Genomic DNA, 19,651 nt, shown 5'->3' with positions numbered 1-19,651 from the left:
CTGTGGGGGTCACATTAAGGCATGGATATCTATTAACTCTCAATAAGTTGAGCATGAACATATAAATTGACAGAAATTTCTAAATGTGGTATGGATATGTGCAAACCCCACCTCCCCACATTTATAATGACTGCCTTGCCCCTGGTTATGCTAGTGATTATGAATGAGAGAATGAGAGAGGTAAAAGAGCCCTTCAATTTTTCCTCCCACCTTTTCTCACCCTCTTCACGCTCAGCTCCAGTTGATATTAGTCATTCACCATAAAAAGGAGGGAGTATAGGAGCATTTAATTGTTCAGTCAACCTACAGCCCTGTGCTCTCTCTCTCTCTCTCTCTCTCTCTCTCTCTCTCATGCTCTCTGGTGTGTCAGCAGCACAGAACTCTGGCTGACTAAATAAGGCAAGGATGGAGTCAACTTATCAGCTCTGGACAGAAATACATAAGCCAGTAACAGTTGATACAGTAGCCCATCACTGCCTGGCTGTCATCTGCCCTGCATGCCAATAGAGTTCACAAATGTTTATCGTCAATCGCAACAATGACTTCATCTACATTTGTCCCTTACTCGCATGCAAGAACACAGATATAAACACTCTGACACACACACACTATGATCCAGTTAGTTAGGAAAGGAAATAGCAAAGAATAACAATAATTATGACATAAAATGCTGGATGTTGGTTATTCCAATTAAATAAGAAATAGAAAGCTACATTTACTTGATCAAAAATGCAGTACTATTGTGATAGATTATTACAATTATAAATACCTGTTTTCTGTTTGAATACATTTTAAAATGTAATTTGTAATTCAGCATTATTACTCCAGTCTTCAGTGTCACATGAACCTTCAAAAATCATTCTAATATGCTGATTTGGTGCTCAAGAAACATGTTATCAATGTTGAAAACAGTTACTGACCCCAAACTTTTGAACAGTAATGTATTTAACATAAAAATAATCTAAATGTGCATTATAAATAAATAAATAAATAAATAAATAAATATTAAAAGGCTAAGAAATTATAGTTTGCATGAGCCAATGTTCCAACAGTTGAATATAATATATAATTAGATGATTAATTTTAGAGTGCGCTTTCAGAGAAGGCACAGGCCCAACTTTAAAAAAGCACACTGTGTTTTACAGCATGTGAAAACATCCACTTACAGGAAAGAACAGACTCTGATTGGTTGAAGAAGCTGTCCGTTACCTGATTCGTCCCAATCCCTGTGATCTGTTTACTGCTGTGGCAGAACTGCAGTGAGGGATTACTTCATGCTGACAGGTTATGAGTGAGGAGCCTGTCCACATCCAGCTCAACGCAGGCCCACGTGAGAGCCACCGTACCCTCCAGCACAGCGCAACCACTAAAATTAAACGTGCTGATGCCGAACTCCCCTTATTAGAGCTTAATATGTGCAACACATAAAAAGACTGATAGACACAGCAATCGTATTTTTAATTAATGCATTCTGGAATGAGGACACATAAATTAAAGCTGTGGTGAAAATGGAACGCATGCTCAGTCACATCTCAATTTCACTCAGAATGCTGCCGTAATTACTTTGTACAGTGGCAAGTCCATTGCTGGATAAGTAGAAAGTCAGTAAAATGGAAGCGAAATGTGATTATTGAAACACTTGCATAATTTATGTTAATATCTAATAATCCACAGCTGTAGTGATTTGATATTAGCAATCGTGTTTAACGCCAAGATTAGTGTATTGCTGCCTGACAAAACATCTGCCAGCTTTATTATGCGGCCTCTTCACTCTCACCCTCCCTTTTGGAGCATCACATGGTATTAATAACAGAAAGATCTCTGTGTACAGTAAATATTAGGAACGGCATGGAATTAGCACGTAAAACTGCCCTGATCCGCACCAGGCCACCCCCGTGTCAAAGATTTTTGTTTTTGTTAGTATCCGTGAGCCTTCAAAATCTCTGCCTGTTTATTAATCCCACTGTATCTGTCTTCACGTCCAGTGCTACATCCCCTGCCTTTGTTCAATGCCACCACCTTATTCTAAGCTCATTAGATCATTCAGAAGATTTAAATCCTGTGTGCTTATCATAGAGCTTATTGAACTTTATATGACCCAATACGAATATAATAATCAGCACGGTGCCGCTGTGAAAAATCTTACTCTTTAAAAATATTTAACCACACTTTAAACGAGATATATTTATTTGAGAAGCAAATTGTGTATAATAATAGGCTGTAAAACACCATACAAATGTAATCTTAAAGACAAACTAAATGTCTAAGGGGGTAATAACATTTAAAATATATATTTATTCTGTACTGATATGATGTTATAAAGCGCACAGGCTGCATTTATTTGATCAAAAATATTGTGAAATATTAACTTTAATTTTCATATTTTATTCCTGTGGTGGCAAAGCTGAATATTCAGCATCATCCAGTCTTCTGTGTCACATGATCCTTCAGAAATCATTCTAATATGCTGAGCTGATGCGCAAGAAACATTTCTTCTTATTATTAATGTTGAAAACAGTTGTGCTGTTTAATATTTTTATGGAAAAATTGCAGAGCTTTTTAACAGCAGTGCATGTTTAGATATTTTTTAGACAAAGAATCATGATTTATCTTTCATAGTTCATATTGATTAAGAAAACTATATAATCAATATTATATATCAATATTGCACAAGTAAACAACATACTAGTATTAAGACTTAAAGGGATAGTTCACCCAAAAATGAAAATTATCCCATAATTTACTCACCCTCAAGCCATCCTAGGTGTATATATGACTTTCTTCTTTCAGCCATTCTGGCTCTTCCAAGCTTTATAATGGGAGTGAACCTAGATTTTGAAGCCCAAAAAAGTGCATCCATCCATCATAAAAGTAATCCATACAGCTCCAGGGGGTTAATAAAGGCCTTCTGAAGCGAAGCGATGAGTTTTTGTAAGAAAAATATCCATAATTATAACTTTATAGGCTATAATCACTAACTTCCGGTAACGTCCGTCTGTGCGTTCATGAGAGAGTTGAGTTCCAGCGTATGCCGCTGAATGTAGGAGTAGCTTAAGCTTAGTTGAGAATAGACGCCTCTCGCGGTTCAGACAAATAGGGCTGGGCAACAAACTCAAGCTCCTCCGATATTTCTCTTTAAAAATTCTCGTTTTAGACTTCTAACGTGACCGGTGTTTTGTTTTGCTCTATCCTCTACGCTTCTGCGCTTATCAATACGTCATACATCAGGTAAAAGTTCACTCTTCCGCTGGAACTCGACTTGCATGTGGAAGTTTATAAAGTTATAAAAAAAATTCTTACAAAAATGCATCGCTTTGCTTCAGAAGGCCTTTATTAACCCCCTGGAGCCGTATGATTACTTTTATGATGGATGGATGCACTTTTTTGGGCTTGTCGGTTACTATTCACGCCCATTATAAAGCTTGGAAGAGCCAAAATATTTTTTATTATAACTTTGATTGTGTTTGGCTGAAACTAGAAAGTCATATATACCTAGGATGGCTTGAGGGTGAGTAAATTTCTATCCCTTTAACACTAATAGTATTGGAAGTAAACTGTCCCCTTCCACTTTCACCTGTAGATTGTAATGAAAAATGTGTGCTGGAGTTGTTCGCTAATGCCATATGGATTTGTTTGCATGTGAATCAAAGCAGTGAGGTGGAAGATGTGTTCTTCACCTGCTTGTATTGACCGCACGCCTGTGAATGGAAGGCGAGAAGCACAGGGCAGGAAACTGTTTTGCCCTAATTAAAATTGCAGCTGGAGCTCGATGCATTCTGTTGCCAGGCGATGTGACCTTTCCTCTAACAGGGTGCTGTGAACGCTGTATAAGAGACGTCAAGTTTCTCAACAACGTACGTGAGTGTGTGTTTAAGCTCACAAAGCTTTCGCTTGAATACACAACGTGTAATATCCCACCCTGCTGGTAGATGTGTGTGTGTGTGTGTGTGTGTGTGTGTGCGCAAGAGTGTTAAGTGAGTATATGTGATCCTGTATGCGCGCTATAGCCGTAAAGTCTTTATTCCGCTTGGTTTGTAAAGCTCTTGCTATTTGTTAACACAGGGCCAGATGATGTGTAGAAGCACCTGCCAGAGTGCTGTAGCGTTGCCATGGCGATCGCATCCAGTCATCCTGTCAGCCATGCACTGGTTTTTCTGCAGTAGAAGTGTTACTGTGAGGGAGGCAGATGGTTCGCTCCTACTTCCTGTTTATTTAATTAATTAATTAATTAATTTAATAAAGAGCGAAAATTAGAAAGCGATGGCAACGTGACCACTGTGTGCTGATCACAAGATAAAAACAGATTGCAGTTCTCACTGAATTGATGCAAATGTTGCAAGCTTTTGTTATAAGATGGCAGATATAAATAAGGTTCGCTAAGCGATGAACATCAAAATGAACAGGTGGACATTGTAATCTTGATACATTCTCAAGCTTAAGATGCCATGGTATGAAAAAAATGACTTGATCAAAATTATTTGTGGCTTTTAGGCTATGTTCACAATGTGAGTCTTAATGCTTAATTGCGATTGATTGCTCAGATGCAATTTTTTTTGTATAGCTGTTCACATTGTTGTTTTAAATGTGGCCAATATCAGATTCCAGTGTGAACAGATCATGGTTCTGAACTGCCCCGCATGCACAAAACAATAAAAAGCAGGGCCGTAACCACCATAGACATTGAGGGGGACAAGCTCCCCCTAATAATTAGAAATTGACCCCCCAGTATTTGATATTATTGATGCTGCTCTGATGTACTCCACTATGAACTGCCCTGTTTGTTGTTAGGATGACAAAAAAGTTTTAAAAGTTACATTTTTAGGCTGTTCTGCCTCAGTGGTCTAACTATTGTCAGAATGAGTGAGCTGGCCAGTCAAATCAAAGAAGGCGGGGCTTACTGTTCACAGAAGACGAGTGCGAAATTCAATGCGACACTTTCGTTTTAGCAGTGACTGAGTACATGGCGAGTAAGTAGCTAAATATTTAATATTTGATTACTGTTTTATGATTAAAATATTGAGCTACTGTCAGTAATATCCAGTGATGCAAACTACTCAACATTTTTATGAAATTTTGCGGTTTTGAAAACATAGTAGGCCTATAGTTAACATCTGTTTTTTGAGGTCAATCTAGTGTACTCCTTAAAATGTATATAATTCACTTTTAATTCTATAATTTATGCACATTTACTGTTTTGCACTTCACAGATTTTGTCCAATCAAATGCTCTCTAGAATAAGAATCTTCCTCCCTTCCTCCGAATATGCGTACTTCCTATATAGTTATAGTAGGCAAAAAACAGTATAGCCGCTTTTCCACTGTCAGGGCAAACCGTTCTCTTTGCTCCGTGCCGATCCGGCCCAACCGGTACGGATGTGGTTTCGTTTTCCACTGTGCGGCTTGGTAACGCAAGAGTTCACAGACAATATGAGATGTAATTAGTGACTGCATTATGGAGGATGATCAGATATTTCTTTTCATTTTATTATTAATTTGTGTTTATGTTGCTCAAATAGCACGCTTAGACAGCTACAGAGAAACTGGTAGCCACAGGCAACAGACAAGTGATCAGTCCTGAGTGGCGACATCACTACACGCATTCTACCAGCACAGTTTCCAGAATTCCAGGCCGAGAATGGTCTGTAATCGTGCCGCACCTTACCAGGCTAAAGTGGAAATATAACTAGAACAATTCGACCTGATGGTGGAAAAGCAGCTTATGTGAAAAGAGAAGTATGTCTGAATTCACAGTATTCATAAAATGGTCAGCAAAACCCAGATGACATACTTCTGGCAAGATTCTGAAGTGTACATCCAATGGTGTGCTGCAGCTATTACATATTTTTGTTGGCGAACCCAGAAGTTGGCTTCACCCTGGTTCCCTTGACAAAAACTCAATATGAATTTTTATTGGCTTTTGTATTAATGCAGAAAATAAGCTGTGACCAACATATTTATGATTCATATACTTCTTGTTCATCATGATAATCTTTACAAATTAACATAACTTTCATTAACTAAGCATACATAACTTTTCATAGCTAAGTTTACCTGTTTGTTTGGTGTGATGACGTTTAATGTCCCCACCAACCTCTGAAGTTCTATTTAGCAACATGTTTGCAGCCACCTTTTTCAAGACAAATGAAAGCTTTAAAAGAATCACAAGTGGGGTATTACTGAGGTATTTTAGATTGCGGAATAAAATGTGAAACATGAAATCATGAGCTTGTGTAGACCACAGACCTTACTTTATTTCAGCCATTAAACCAAAAACCCATTCAAAAAAACAATTGTCTTGAGGATGATGGAACCTGAAGTGTTTCTAGGTTTTGGCCTACAAAAATATGCTATCCCTGCACCATCACCCTTGAGGCCATTGGAAGGGATTTGTGAATGGCAGTGAAGTGACTCAACTGACTATGTAGGTCACATAACAATGACAACATGACTAATGTACTACAACCGGATTGCATTTGTACTATATAGAATGTACATTTTAATGATCACAAAGTACTTATTCAAAAAAAAAAAGTACCTTCTCAGAGAGTATACGATTTTTTGGACTCACCAAATATTGTAGTAAATCATGTTCAGAATGGAAAACTTCTTGCACAGTGTATACTACATAGTGCCTACTAAGTGAAACGGTAGCCAATAGTCACAACAGAGTTTTCAAACAGCTGCATTAGTGTCATGCTTAACTTGGCAAGTTATTTTCTAATTATATTCACTTTTGTGTAAAAAATGTCTTATCATCTGGTAGTTCAACCAAATAATCAGTCAAGCTGAAAGAAAGATATTAATGTTGTGGCTGACATTACTTCTGATTCATCACATGGAAATGTAAAGTCAAAGCACATGGAATACAGTATTCCACTCACTCTGTTCATTTGTTTAGTAGTAGCTCATTTGGGTTATTCTGTCCTTACAGGAAATTTGCATTCTGTGCAAAGTATACATATGCTAAAGACCTTCAGCGACCTTGAGCTTGGGAAAGGTGCTTTATAAGTAAAAAGTATTATTATTATTATTATTATTATGATAATTTTCAGACATATTAAGATTAGCATGCCATTCCAATCATAGCCTATGCATTATAGATGTGTTGAAATCAAAGACTATTAACTTATCAAGCGATTTCATAGGCTTTTTAAGCAGGAGAGCAAATAATGTTCACTTTAGTGGGTGTATTTTGCGAAGCGATATGCTGAAATGGATGGATGGAATATTTTTTCAAGGCAGTATGTTCTAAAGAATCCACAGATGTCACTATAAACTGTTGAGATTAATAAAAAAAACAGGCTACTTCCACTTTCTGATGTTAATAGAACATGCAGAAAATCAGCTGAAGTTTGCTTTGAGTAAAATCTCATTAGTATTTACCTTATGTGGCTTTTTTGCATTTGATGTCACACTGAAACTCATACAAGCACAAGTGTCCAGGGTTATTGTGAGCAGGTGAGATCTGGAATACTTAAAATCGTCAATGACTGCCACTCAAAGTAAGTATGTCAAAAACAGATTAAAGAGCTAATCCAGACAGAAATGCCCATGCACTGGGTATTTTCTATTTAATCAAAGCTGATTTTGGCTATTTTCCCTGCCAAACATCTGTCTATACTTAATGGATGCTGAATAGATGTTGCCTCTTTAGACTTTATGGGATATGTACGTGCTGAACAGCTCACTAACCTGAGAATGAACTTGCCTGCAACAGAAAACCAGGTTTCATTTCTAATTTCAGCCATGTTGGAAATTCTGAAATGTGCTAATTTATTCTGCCCGGTATTTGAGTGACAAGTTGGCTGAGGTGGAATATGCGATTCTTTTGGACGAGATCACACTGTTTTGCCCACCAAAATATCATAAACCAAGAATGTCTACCAGTACCATCATAAATTATTATAGCCTCTTTTTTTGTATCACTCAATGCCAGTGCTTTTATCTCTCACTTCATACTAGATAAATATTAGGATCTGTTTTGTGCTGCTGTAGATCTTTTTCTAGATTGAATATATAAGACTGACAGAATGCCGAAGCATTAACATCTTCATGTTTACAATGGCTGACTGTATTCTTGTCATCAGTGTTTATGTAGGTTGTTCCGCGTACCATTTTGTTCAACTCATTTGTAAATCAACACAGCTTGGATAAATGATTATGTTTTGTTGTTTATTTTAGCAAGCCATTAATTATGTCAGCGTAATTCCACATTCCCACCTGCTGGGAGTCCGGCATCAGACGCTGCATGTATGTGAAAGCATTGTGCTAATTGTATACAATTTTAAGCATGCTAAACGCTACATTTCAACATCTGACTGATTATTTGAAGGGTATTCCACTCAGTCTATGTGCTTAATGTGCTTTTATACTACCTGTATCGTAATATAATTTCAAAATCATTTTTTTCTCATCATTTACTCATGCTCAGGTCATTCTGAACACTTTTATTTTATCTGATTTTTTTTTTTTTTTTGTGGAAAACAAAAAAACCCATCTCGGGTTACTGATGTAACCCTTGTTCCCTGAGTAAGGGAACGAGACGCGGCGTCATCACGTCTTTGACGTAGCGTCGATAGTTTCCACAAAAGGGAACTATCTTTTTGAAGAATCTGCATGGGTATTTATTTTCCTTGACATAGAAAAGCTTCATGTCAGGTTTCAAAAATGGCAATAAACACCAAAAAACAACATAAATTGCTCTATATCACAATTTTTTTGTGAAGAACTGACTCAGATTATTCACTGATAATCTTCCCATTCAGTGAGCTATTTTACCTGAATCATAGAATCAGTGAGTTGAACTCAAGAATTGGATTAGTCCAATTCATAAACAAACCTTTAGTCTAATATATTAACCTGATTCATGTTAAACTTAATGACTTTATGATTTGGTCGCTGTGGTTCTCAATGAATAAGAACTATATGTGTCATTAGACAAAGCTGTCATTTGACTTGAGAGGATTTGGTATGGATAAACTACTGTTCAAAAGCTTGGGGTCAGTTATTAGTCCAGTCATTAGTGTCACATGATCCTTCAGAAATCATTCTTATATGCTGATTTGCTGCTCAAGAAACTTTCATCATTATTATCAATGTTGAAAATAGTTGTGCTGCTTAATATTTTTGTGGAAACCATAGTTCTTTCAGGATTCTTTGATGAATAGAAAGTTCAAAACTGCATTTTATTTGAAATAGAAAGAATCTTTTGTAACATTTATAAGTGTCTTTAAAGGTGCAATATGTAAGAAATTTTCAGTAAAATATCCAAAAACCACTAGGCCAGTGTTATATATTTTGTTCAGCTGAGTACTTTAAAATATCCCAAATGTTTCCAACTATTTGTAAATCGTGAGAAAATGGCAATTTTAACCATGGCTCCGGGACGTGTGAGGAGTCACCTGTCAATTGCGTCACACCCGCGTTACCCTCGGTTTCCGGTTTTATTATGTAGAAACCATGGAAACACCAAAGACACTTTAATTTTTACATATTTATGAACAGAAAAGAGAAAAACACTATTTTGTTAAATAGCTAACATAGCATAATCAGATGCAGCTTTATTTTTAGTAACAGTAACATTAGTAACATTTTCTCCATCATACAATACGTTTTAAAATTAATTGCATGCCATTTATCAACACAAGCCATCCAGCATTTAATATGATATTGTAAAATCGATCTAGCTTACTGCAGTGTGTAACAAGTGTCTCACAGCAGCCGCTGAGAGAACGCACAGAGTAAAGTTATAACATCAACACACTCAAATGTATCTAATATGATAAACAGTGCTGTGTTACCTCATACTCATGACCGGAAAAGCGGAAGCGGCGCCGGCGACTGTGGCATAATAAAAGTTCTGCTGCTCGTGGTGTGTGTTGAGGAATCGCTCCAGCGGCCTCGTTCAGCTCCCACAACACTCTGTCCTGCTCTGCTTCATACTACAGTAACATTAATAATCGCATCCATGAACATGATTTCTTCCCGAGTCCTATCCCAATTATTTGTGAAGACCACATGTCCCAAGATTCTGTGCTCAAACTTGGCGTCATCAAGCTACGTCTTTGTTTTGAATAGGCCTCTAGCGACCTCTAGCGGACAGAAAATATTACATATTGCACCTTTAATGTGAATTTTGATCAATTTAATGTGCCCTTGCTGCATTTTATGTCTTTAAAAAAACATATTGACCACATACATTTAAACATGTATTTATGCTACTTGTATGGATCTTTTTTGGGGCAAATATCAGATGTGGTCAATGAACTGTATGGAAAAGACCTGTATGAAAAGATTTTGTGTTTCATGGAGGAAAGAAAGTCATAAAGGTTTGGAACAACATGATGGTGAGTAAATAATTCATTTATTTTTCTGTTTGTGTGAACTATCCCTTTACTGTTTATCCAGTGCTTCATCAGCCCTTTTCATAGCCTTAAGGGATTTGTTATTCAAAGTGATATAACCAAAACCTCCCTCTTTATTAGTTATTCAAATACATAATACTCAGGTCTTTGTTATGATTCATCACCAGAGACCCAGAGTTTGATTTATGTCTGTGTACCATGTAAACATCTTAGGGGTAGATTTTGGCTTGTTGAATAAAATGCAAATATCTTCTGTATAACTGAGGAAATGTGGGAGGGAGAAGGTCACTGAGAGAGAGAGGTGGGCACATACTGTAGCAATTGCCAGCACCGGCTCATAGCAAAACCGTGTCAGCAAATGTAGCAGAGATTCCGCAAATAGCTCCGGGTGGAAATGAACCTTTTGCTGTGATCAGGAGGCAGCCTGTGGTACCAGAATCCGTATCTTAAGCTTTGTATGAAAACTAGCAAAACTGGTTTCAGATCAGCCACGTTAGCTCATCTCAATGTGGGCCAGTGGCCTGAGGGAGGACCAGCCAATCCCGCAGGCACATAGACGCTCATTTGTCCCGGCTCTGGCCTGAAAGGAGGTCACAGAGAGGGGGTGAAATTCAAGTGCACCATTAAAATTAGAGGGGTGCAGAGATGCATTCCGAGGTTTTAAATACCCAGAGGTCTTGAAGGTACACACAGAAACTGATGCTTTTTGAATAGAGGGAGTATATGAAATAGAGAAGGATTTTTAATTGTTAGTGTCTCATTCTATAATTCTTTGCATGCTGCTGTATATGTACAGTTGAGTCTTTGAGACCACATTGAAAATCGGGAATGAAAATATACACTGCGCAATAACGGAAAAAGTACTGGCAGCTCACTACCTGGACATTATCCAGTAATTTTACGGACATTTCCGTTAACCCTAAAACACAACTCGATGAAGTGCAAAATTCTAAATACTGGTAAAACATCTGTAAAAAATAAATAAATATGCAAACATTAAAACAGTTAAATGAATACAGTACATTGTGCCCTATTTTTTGGGGATTTTTTAGAGTGTAATTAAACCTGCAAATAATATAAATATTAATTTAAATGATATTTATATATATATATATATATATATATATATATATATATATATATATATATATATATATAATAAAGTTTTAGAATTTCAATAAAATGAAAACATGAATAATATGTATATGTATGTTCTTAAATGTATACCAAATAACAAAATATTCTGAAATTCACATTAATTAATTAATTAATTAATGTTGATGGGGGAAAAATTTTAAATTCTTTAATAAATATGAAATAGTGGTGTCAGACTTTCGGACTCCACTGAACCCTGTCTCTTTTGCTCACCGATGCTGCATTTATTTGATAAAAAATATCATAAAAGCAGTAATAATGTGAAATATTATTACAATTTAAAATAACCATTTTCTATTTTAATACATTTTAAAATGCAATTTATTTCTGTGATGCAAAACTGAATTTTCAGCATCATTATTCCAGTCTTCAGTGTCACATGATCCTTCAGAAATCATTCTAATATGCTGATTTGCATCTCAAGAAACATTTCTTATTATTATCAATATTGAAAACAGTTAGAAAATTCATAAGAACAGTTTGAAATAGAATAGTCTATACTATCAATTTAATGCATCATGTGAATAAAAGTATTCATTTCTTTCAAAAAATAAATCTTGACCTCAAACTTTTGATTGGTAGTGTATACAGGTAGTTTATCTCATACTTCATTGAGGTTTTACTGTTAAGAATTTTATTTTTCTTTGCATAGTGTATTTATTATAATAATGCGTTATGGATTTGCTTACTGAGCCTTATTGAATGCCATGAGCTTCTACATTCTGTCAGTGTGGCCTCCATGACCTCACAGTCTTTCTTATACCCCAAATAGATGCATCTAGAACTCCCTCACACTTTATCACTTGCTTTGCATGCTTCACACTGTCTACATGAGGACTCTACAATGATCGTTATTATGTGACGATCGGAAATAGAGGTCGATGTGTGTCAGAATCTGAAGCTGGGCAGAAAGCACCTCTTTGTCCCCCAATGATAAGCTATTTTTGCACTGGCAGCCAGACTATCCCAAAGCATCTGGCCTCCTGCATTTGAAATATGGTTAATGATTAAAACAGACCTGCACTTTGTCTAAGAAGGGTTTAACGAAGCTGTAAACATCTCAATCCATCATAGTCACAGGAACAAACTGATTGATACTATATAGGGAACTAAAAGCTTTTGTAAAACGATTTACAATCAAACCAAAAATTATTCAGACATTTTTGATATTTTTGATATATTTTTACTAGTGGGTGAAGGACACTATAGTTCATTTATGTAAGTGAGGATAGCAAAATAAAGTAAACTGTGACATATTATACTGTATTATACCCAAAAAATCTTCATACAGTGGACTACCAGTAACATTGATAAAAAATATTTGGAACCAAAAATTATTCAGACACTTTGACCTGACCATGTTTTGCTGACATAATTAAGATTATTTTTTTCTGACACTCTGAGATCTTGTCGTATTTTATTACCATTTTTTAAACTATAGTGAATAAACTGTATGAATGAATGAAATGTTCAAGGTGTCTGAATAAATTTTGATTTGACTGTATTTCAGACATCCTATTCTGCTGGAGCATCTTGACTTGACTCATATTTGGAGATAGTTCTCACAGAAGCATCAAGTTGGACTAATCCCCTGCATTTTAGAGTTTATTTTGTGCTTTTGATGCTGGGTTGCATAATAGTTATAGTAATAGCTCTGAACCGACGGGGTAAAATCCCTGATGCCTAATGCATACGCTGTACAGACTCAATCTGGCCGTTCTGTGAGAAGATGAAAACAGTGTGTGTTGCAGCACGTTGGGGGTTTTGAAGGGATTTGAGAAGCAGGTCAACTCTTGATAACTAAGCTTGTGTTTCAGCATGATGCGTGCTTCATTAAAGCCGTCTGGAGGCCAAGCCTATCATGATCTCTTTGTGTGTGTGTGTGTGTGTGTGTGTGTGTGTGTGTGTGTGTGTGATGTTTACTTTTTATATGCTAGTTTACTTTATGATCATTTCCTATGTTCATTATTATTTCGCCTTGACACATATGGAGAAATTTGCTTTTTCTCTTGAGAAAAAGACCCTTGTAATCTTACGCGTTTCCACTAGTTTCAGATCTTCAGATCTCAACCATATATATACACACTAGAAATATATATATATATATATATATTAGGGGTCTAACGGTACATGTATTCACCACAAACCGTACAGTACGGACATCACGGTTTGGTTCATGCAGTTAGACGACGAATACAGTCAGTCACAGGCAACACTCCACACTCCAATCCAGAAGGGGGCGCACATGGTAATGCATTGTAGCATAAGCACTTTTAACAAGCATTAACCACTAATAATCACAATAAGCTCTGTCTTTTGTTACATTCGATAAGAAAGAAAGTGTCGTCTTTCATATTCTGATGATTTTATCACGAAATTCAAACAAAAAATGCAGTTTTGAACGCGATCATCTCTTCCTCTTCATTACTAGTTACAGAATGAACATTAATGAAGATCTGAAGGTATGTTGAAATATACAGTACATATTACTGAAACATATCATATCTCGTGTAATCGCTCAATTAGTGTTTCAAGAAAGATGTCAATAAAACAGCTTGTAAACAATATGTCACGTAATATTACATTTACTTCAGAAATGCCATTCATTGTCAAAAGCTTGTAAGTTTGCAAGAAAAATTAACTATTTCGCTAAATATATGCACTATATTAGCCTATATATTAATTATATTTTACTTAACCAGTTAGTGATGTCTTAATTATTTAATATATGTTCAAATAAATCCATCATGAAAACAAGTTTTGACAGCCACTGTGTAAATTATTATATTTCAACAATGATTTGGAGGAACATAAGGAGTGAATGCAATGTGCAATGTACATGTTTACATAAATTTTTTATTATTATTATTTGAGTGTTGATGATTATATCTGAAAATAAATAGCAACTGAATTTAATAGCCTTTGTTGTGACCTTTAATATTATAGTAATGTGCAAGTAAGGGCTCCCATATATAGTTTAGAGCATTAGCAGAGATTTTTTTTATCCTTAAGAAATTTTTAATTATAACTGCATTAATTTAAAGACATAGACACAGTTTGTTCAGTAAACCACTGTTTAATAAAAAAAGAAAAAAAAAAAAGTTTAGTTTTCTCACCCTGCTGTACCGAACCCATACCGAACCATAACTTCAAAACCGAAGTACGTACTGAACCGTCATTTTGTGTACTGTTACACCCCTAATATATATAATGTCAAGTAACCTTTATTTATATAGCACTTTTTACAATGCAGATTGTGTCAAAGTAGCTTTACAGTGATAACAGGTAAATAATTTTGGCTGCACAGCAGCTCTAGAAGAAAATGGTGTCATTGTCCAGCTTAAGTAAGCTCAGTATTGATTCATTCCATTGTAAAAATCAATAGTTATTAATGTAGTTTGCATACAATGGTGTCAATGCAGGCAGATCAAAAACATTGTTGAATATCAAGTGTCCCCAACTAAGCAAGCCAGAGACAACAGCGGCAAGGAACCCAACAGGTCACATCATGTGACAAACAGGTGATTAAAAATGGAGAAAAAAACCCTGGGAGAAACCAGGCTCAGTCGGGGGGCAGTTCTCCTCTGGCAAACAGCAAACAGTGAACAGTGCGTGATTATGATTCAGGCAAATATGTATATTTTTATACTATATATATATATATGTATATATATATATATGTGTGTATGTGTGTGTGTGTGTATATATATATATATATATATATATATATATATAATTTTTTGTTTTATTTAGTAAATTTGTTTGTTTATTTATTTATTTATTTATTGGAATACAGGTCTTAGTGTTCTACCCATCACTTATGTCTGCTGAGTAAGAGCGATGTGTTCCTGTGGACTGTACCCTCTGACCAGATTAAATGCTTTGTCCCCATCCATTTGTAAAAGCAGGATTTGGATTTGACAAAAACAGGGGGGTCAGCACACCCCATAGTACTATTTAGGCAGAGGAATCCTCCACCCCTCCATACACACAGATACATGTGTGCACACATGTGCACATACGCACAGCTTCCCTCTGCCTCCCTCCATCACTATACACAGCTAAAGGCAGGCCACATCAGTACAAAAGATAATGCATCCATGTTTCAACAACCCAAGCACATTCAGCAAACCACTCATTCAAAGAAATGCTCACTCACATACACTTTAAAGGGCACCTATTATGGAAAATTCACTTTTACATGGTGTTTGAACATAAATGTGTGTTGGCAGTGTGTGTACACAACCACCCTATAGTGATAAAAATCCAACCTCTCCTCTTTTTTTAATCCCCATAAATCATAAGCAGTGTCTCAGAACAAGCTGTTCACAGATTCTGGGCAAAGTGATGTCATTTTGCACAACCCCGCCCACTACTGTTGACGGACTCAACAGTATACCCCGCCCTGAGCAAGCTGTACACTGTCCGCCATTTTTTCCAGGCGGGAGCAGCTGTAGCAATGTCTCGTAAGCGATTGAGGTGTTTTGTTGTTGAATATAAAAGTGAACATAACAGTCTTCAATGTACTCCTGACATCAGAGCCGCAGTGGATTAATTTTATTTTTTGAAGGTAATGTGCCCCCATATACCTAAATTAATTTATGTCTGTGCAAATCATTTTACACCAGACTGCTTTTCGAACAAGGGTCAATACAAAGGGACAATACAAAACACCAGTTTTGCTAAAAAGTTCTTACTCAAGGATGGACCACTACCAACTCTTCGTGATCCAGATTACAGTTTCCAGAGCGTTACTGGTTACGGCAGTAATGAAAGGGAGAGCACACACTTTATTATAGTTCATCTGAGTTGTTTAATGGATAAAAAGTTTACCAGTTTATTAAGCACCCCCCAAAAGGCATAAGGTCTGTATATATTTGTTTACTGCTAGTTGTAATTAATATACACAGTAATTCGATCACTGTGTATAATAATATAAGGAAGAGAGAGAGTTTATGGATAGGACTGTAATGCGCATTTCTTATAATGTGTTTTATTCAGCTCTCACTGTGATTTTCTGGAGTGAAAATGGACGCTTCATCTTTTGTGTGATGTACAGTAAACTTCATAAAACTCATCAGTAAAATTTTGGCCATCATTCGGACGGGGTCTGCAACAACAGGCTCGTACTAATAGTGGATAACAGCAAGATCACAACATAATTTATAACTATAATTAAACTAAACTATCTCCATGCAGCATTTATTCTCTGGCTCTGTAGGCATCATTGTCTGACTCCGGTTCGATCATATAAGACTGAACACCGCTGACGACAGTTTCTGAAATTTTCAGTGCGTGAGATTGTCCTGTTTGTTTGTTGCATGAGCTCATGAAGCCCCACCCTCTTCTTGAAAGGGGGCCGGGAGCATCAGCTCATTTGCATTTAAAGGGACACACACAAAAGCAGCCTGCTTTTGCACAAAAAAGCAATTTTAACATGCTATAAAAAATAATAAGGGGGGTATTTTGAGCTAAAACTTCACATACACACTCTGGGGATATCAGAGACTTATTTTACATCTTGTAAAAAGTGGCATAATAGGTGCCCTTTAAACAGTATGTACAGTATGTGTTTAATATTTTAAATATATGTTTATGCATATTTCTGGATTTCATATATATATAGCACACGCACATTTTTTACAGCAAAACAATCAAAAAAACAATAGATATATTTATGAAAATTAAGTTTTTGTACACTTTCAAGTCAATAGAATGCATTTACAAGTAATGTGTGAACTTAAGGGGAACTGAAGTTCAGAAAGGTGAAGCATTCAGAAAAGTAAAGAATCATTTGTAAGTGTATATATATATATATTTTTTTTTTTTCACTTTCTCTCCTGTGTGTGTGCAGGACGGCCCACGCAAGGACTAAGAGTGAAGCAGCAGACCAGGCCGCACTTGCAGCATGTCAGGAATCCGACTTAGCCAGAGCTGTGGCTTATGAATTATCTCCAAGCTTCCATCAACCAGGTACAGTTATACAGAAGAAACTTTTTACTTTCCCACCCACACACACCCTGGAAACAAATCAAATACTTGTGATGAAAGTCACCAGATTATACCCACACACCTGTACTTAAAACCTCGTAATAGATACGTTCTCTCCACATAAATCTAGCTCACTGGAGCTCTGTTGAGGATAGAAACAAAAGAGTACAAGACATGAATGTTTTTTCAGTTTTTTTGACAGTGAAATTACATATTTTTCCAGGCTCACTCTGAACCCGAGAGCTTATCAGGCTGTTTTGCTACTGTACCTTTAAGATTTCTGATCTCTTTTATGATTGACATTTATCAGGGAGTTAATATGTAAATATTGGCAGTCATGTGTTAATGTGCTCAAGGCTGTGACATGACCATTTCCAAAAGGATATTATTAATTTAAGCTATTTTAATCTATTTTATACAATATGTCTTGTCTCATCTCTGCAATGGTACACAGAATGGTACACTCATTAATCAAGCTGTTTACATGTAATGTACATGTTCTTGATAAATGGGATTAAATGTTCTTTTTTAAAAATAGACTAGTTGGCTGGATCCCACTGTTAAAAAGAAGTCTGAAGGACTGATAATTAATTGTGGTAAACAAATGGGATGGGTTAAACCCTGGGAAAGAACCCAAAAACACGCTATAACAGAAAAGGTATAAGAATGAGAATTTGTAATGGGATAGTCAGATGATCAGCTGGCATCTCGGCTTTGTTGTTTTGTTCAGTAAAGTCTAATCTTTTGGCATCTGGAACTTCTTCGAGAGATTTCTTGCTAAGAATATTCCACAACATCATTAATTGTGCACAGTGAGCCTCCTACATTGGCAGTCCTAATAAAAACAAAGTTTATTACTCAGCATTACAGACCACTAATATTAGCTGACTGTTCCTCAGTGATTGTTCTAGTTCCCTTTGGAAATATTTCAGACAGCAGCCAAAGAATGTCGTCCATATCAAACCGAGAATGTTCTCTGGATGAGGAATGTAAGGCTCGTTGAGTGTGTCGTGCGTACGGCGCATTGCTATCAGTAAGCGGATTCAGATAAGAAGTGGGCATGTCAAATTACAGCTCAATTGTGCCGCTCACCTCCCATGGAAAAGGTCCCAGAAACACTTCTCAGTTTTCAGAAGCAAACCCCACCCAAACACATAAAAGCACAGGGAGGTCAAGGGAGAAAGGTCAAACTCACAAGCGGGGGTGGTACATAGCCTTCTGCAGATCTATAACTGGAAATCACCTTCAAGAGGAGACACTCATGTTGGACAGGATGTGACTGGGCAAATGAGTCATGTTTTACAGGTACATGGGAAATTTTGCGAGCGCCGTTTGGGAGATAATATCTTAATTAAACTGAGCTGTTTCGGGGGTTGCTCAGATCTGCTCAGAGCTTACTTTTTGTTCTACCAGTTATTTTTACTCTCTGAGTGAGCTTATTTACCCTCTTTCTGTCATCAAACCACAAAATCCATTATTTGTGAAATCTAATGCCAGACTGTTAGAAACACTACCTGATTCCGGCTTGTTCAGAGATTAAGGGAAACTGGTTTTGTAAGAATTTGTAACGTTAGATTGTTTCTATTGAAAATGAAGTACACTCTTTCTGTGCACAAGTCTCTTATGCTTACCGAGGCTGCTTTTATTTGAGAAAGAAAATACAGGAAAAACAGTAATATTTTGAAATATTATTACAATTTTAAACAACTGTTTTCTATTTTAAAATATTTAAAATGTGATGCAAAACTGAACATTTTTCAGTGTCACATGATCCTTCAGAAATCATTTTAATGTGCTGATCTGGTGCTCAAGAAAAAATTCTTATTATTATCAATTTTGAAAACAACTTAATAGAGATACATTTTTTTTTAAATAACAGCCTTTATTTGAAATAGAAATCTTTTGTGACATTCTTTTGATTAATTTAATGTATCCTTGCAGACCCCAAACCCTATTGACCCCAAACTTTTGAATGGTAGTTTATGTAATATATTTAAAGGTGCCCTAGAATTAAAAATTTATCTCGGCATAGTTGAATAACAAGAGTTCAGTACATGGAAATGACATACAGTGAGTCTCAAACTCCATTGTTTCCTCCTTCTTATATAAATCTCATTTGTTTTAAAGACCTCCAAAAAACAG

General features: G+C 36.2%; 1 protein-coding gene across 1 annotated transcript in view; it reads left to right on the top strand.

Moving 5' to 3' along the window:
* The window catches only part of jph1a (junctophilin 1a), a 50,736-nt gene that overhangs the window by 12,179 nt on the left and 18,906 nt on the right, over positions 1-19,651 (top strand). The window contains exon 3 of the mRNA XM_048174054.1: positions 17,373-17,491. Coding sequence (XP_048030011.1) covers positions 17,373-17,491 — 119 coding nt within the window. The remainder of the gene's footprint in view (positions 1-17,372; positions 17,492-19,651) is intronic.

Source organism: Megalobrama amblycephala, linkage group LG22, assembly GCF_018812025.1.
Source record: "Megalobrama amblycephala isolate DHTTF-2021 linkage group LG22, ASM1881202v1, whole genome shotgun sequence".
Lineage (NCBI taxonomy): Eukaryota > Metazoa > Chordata > Actinopteri > Cypriniformes > Xenocyprididae > Megalobrama > Megalobrama amblycephala.
The sequence above is the reverse complement of the archived record's forward strand: the minus strand, read 5'-3'. Positions and strand labels throughout refer to the sequence as shown.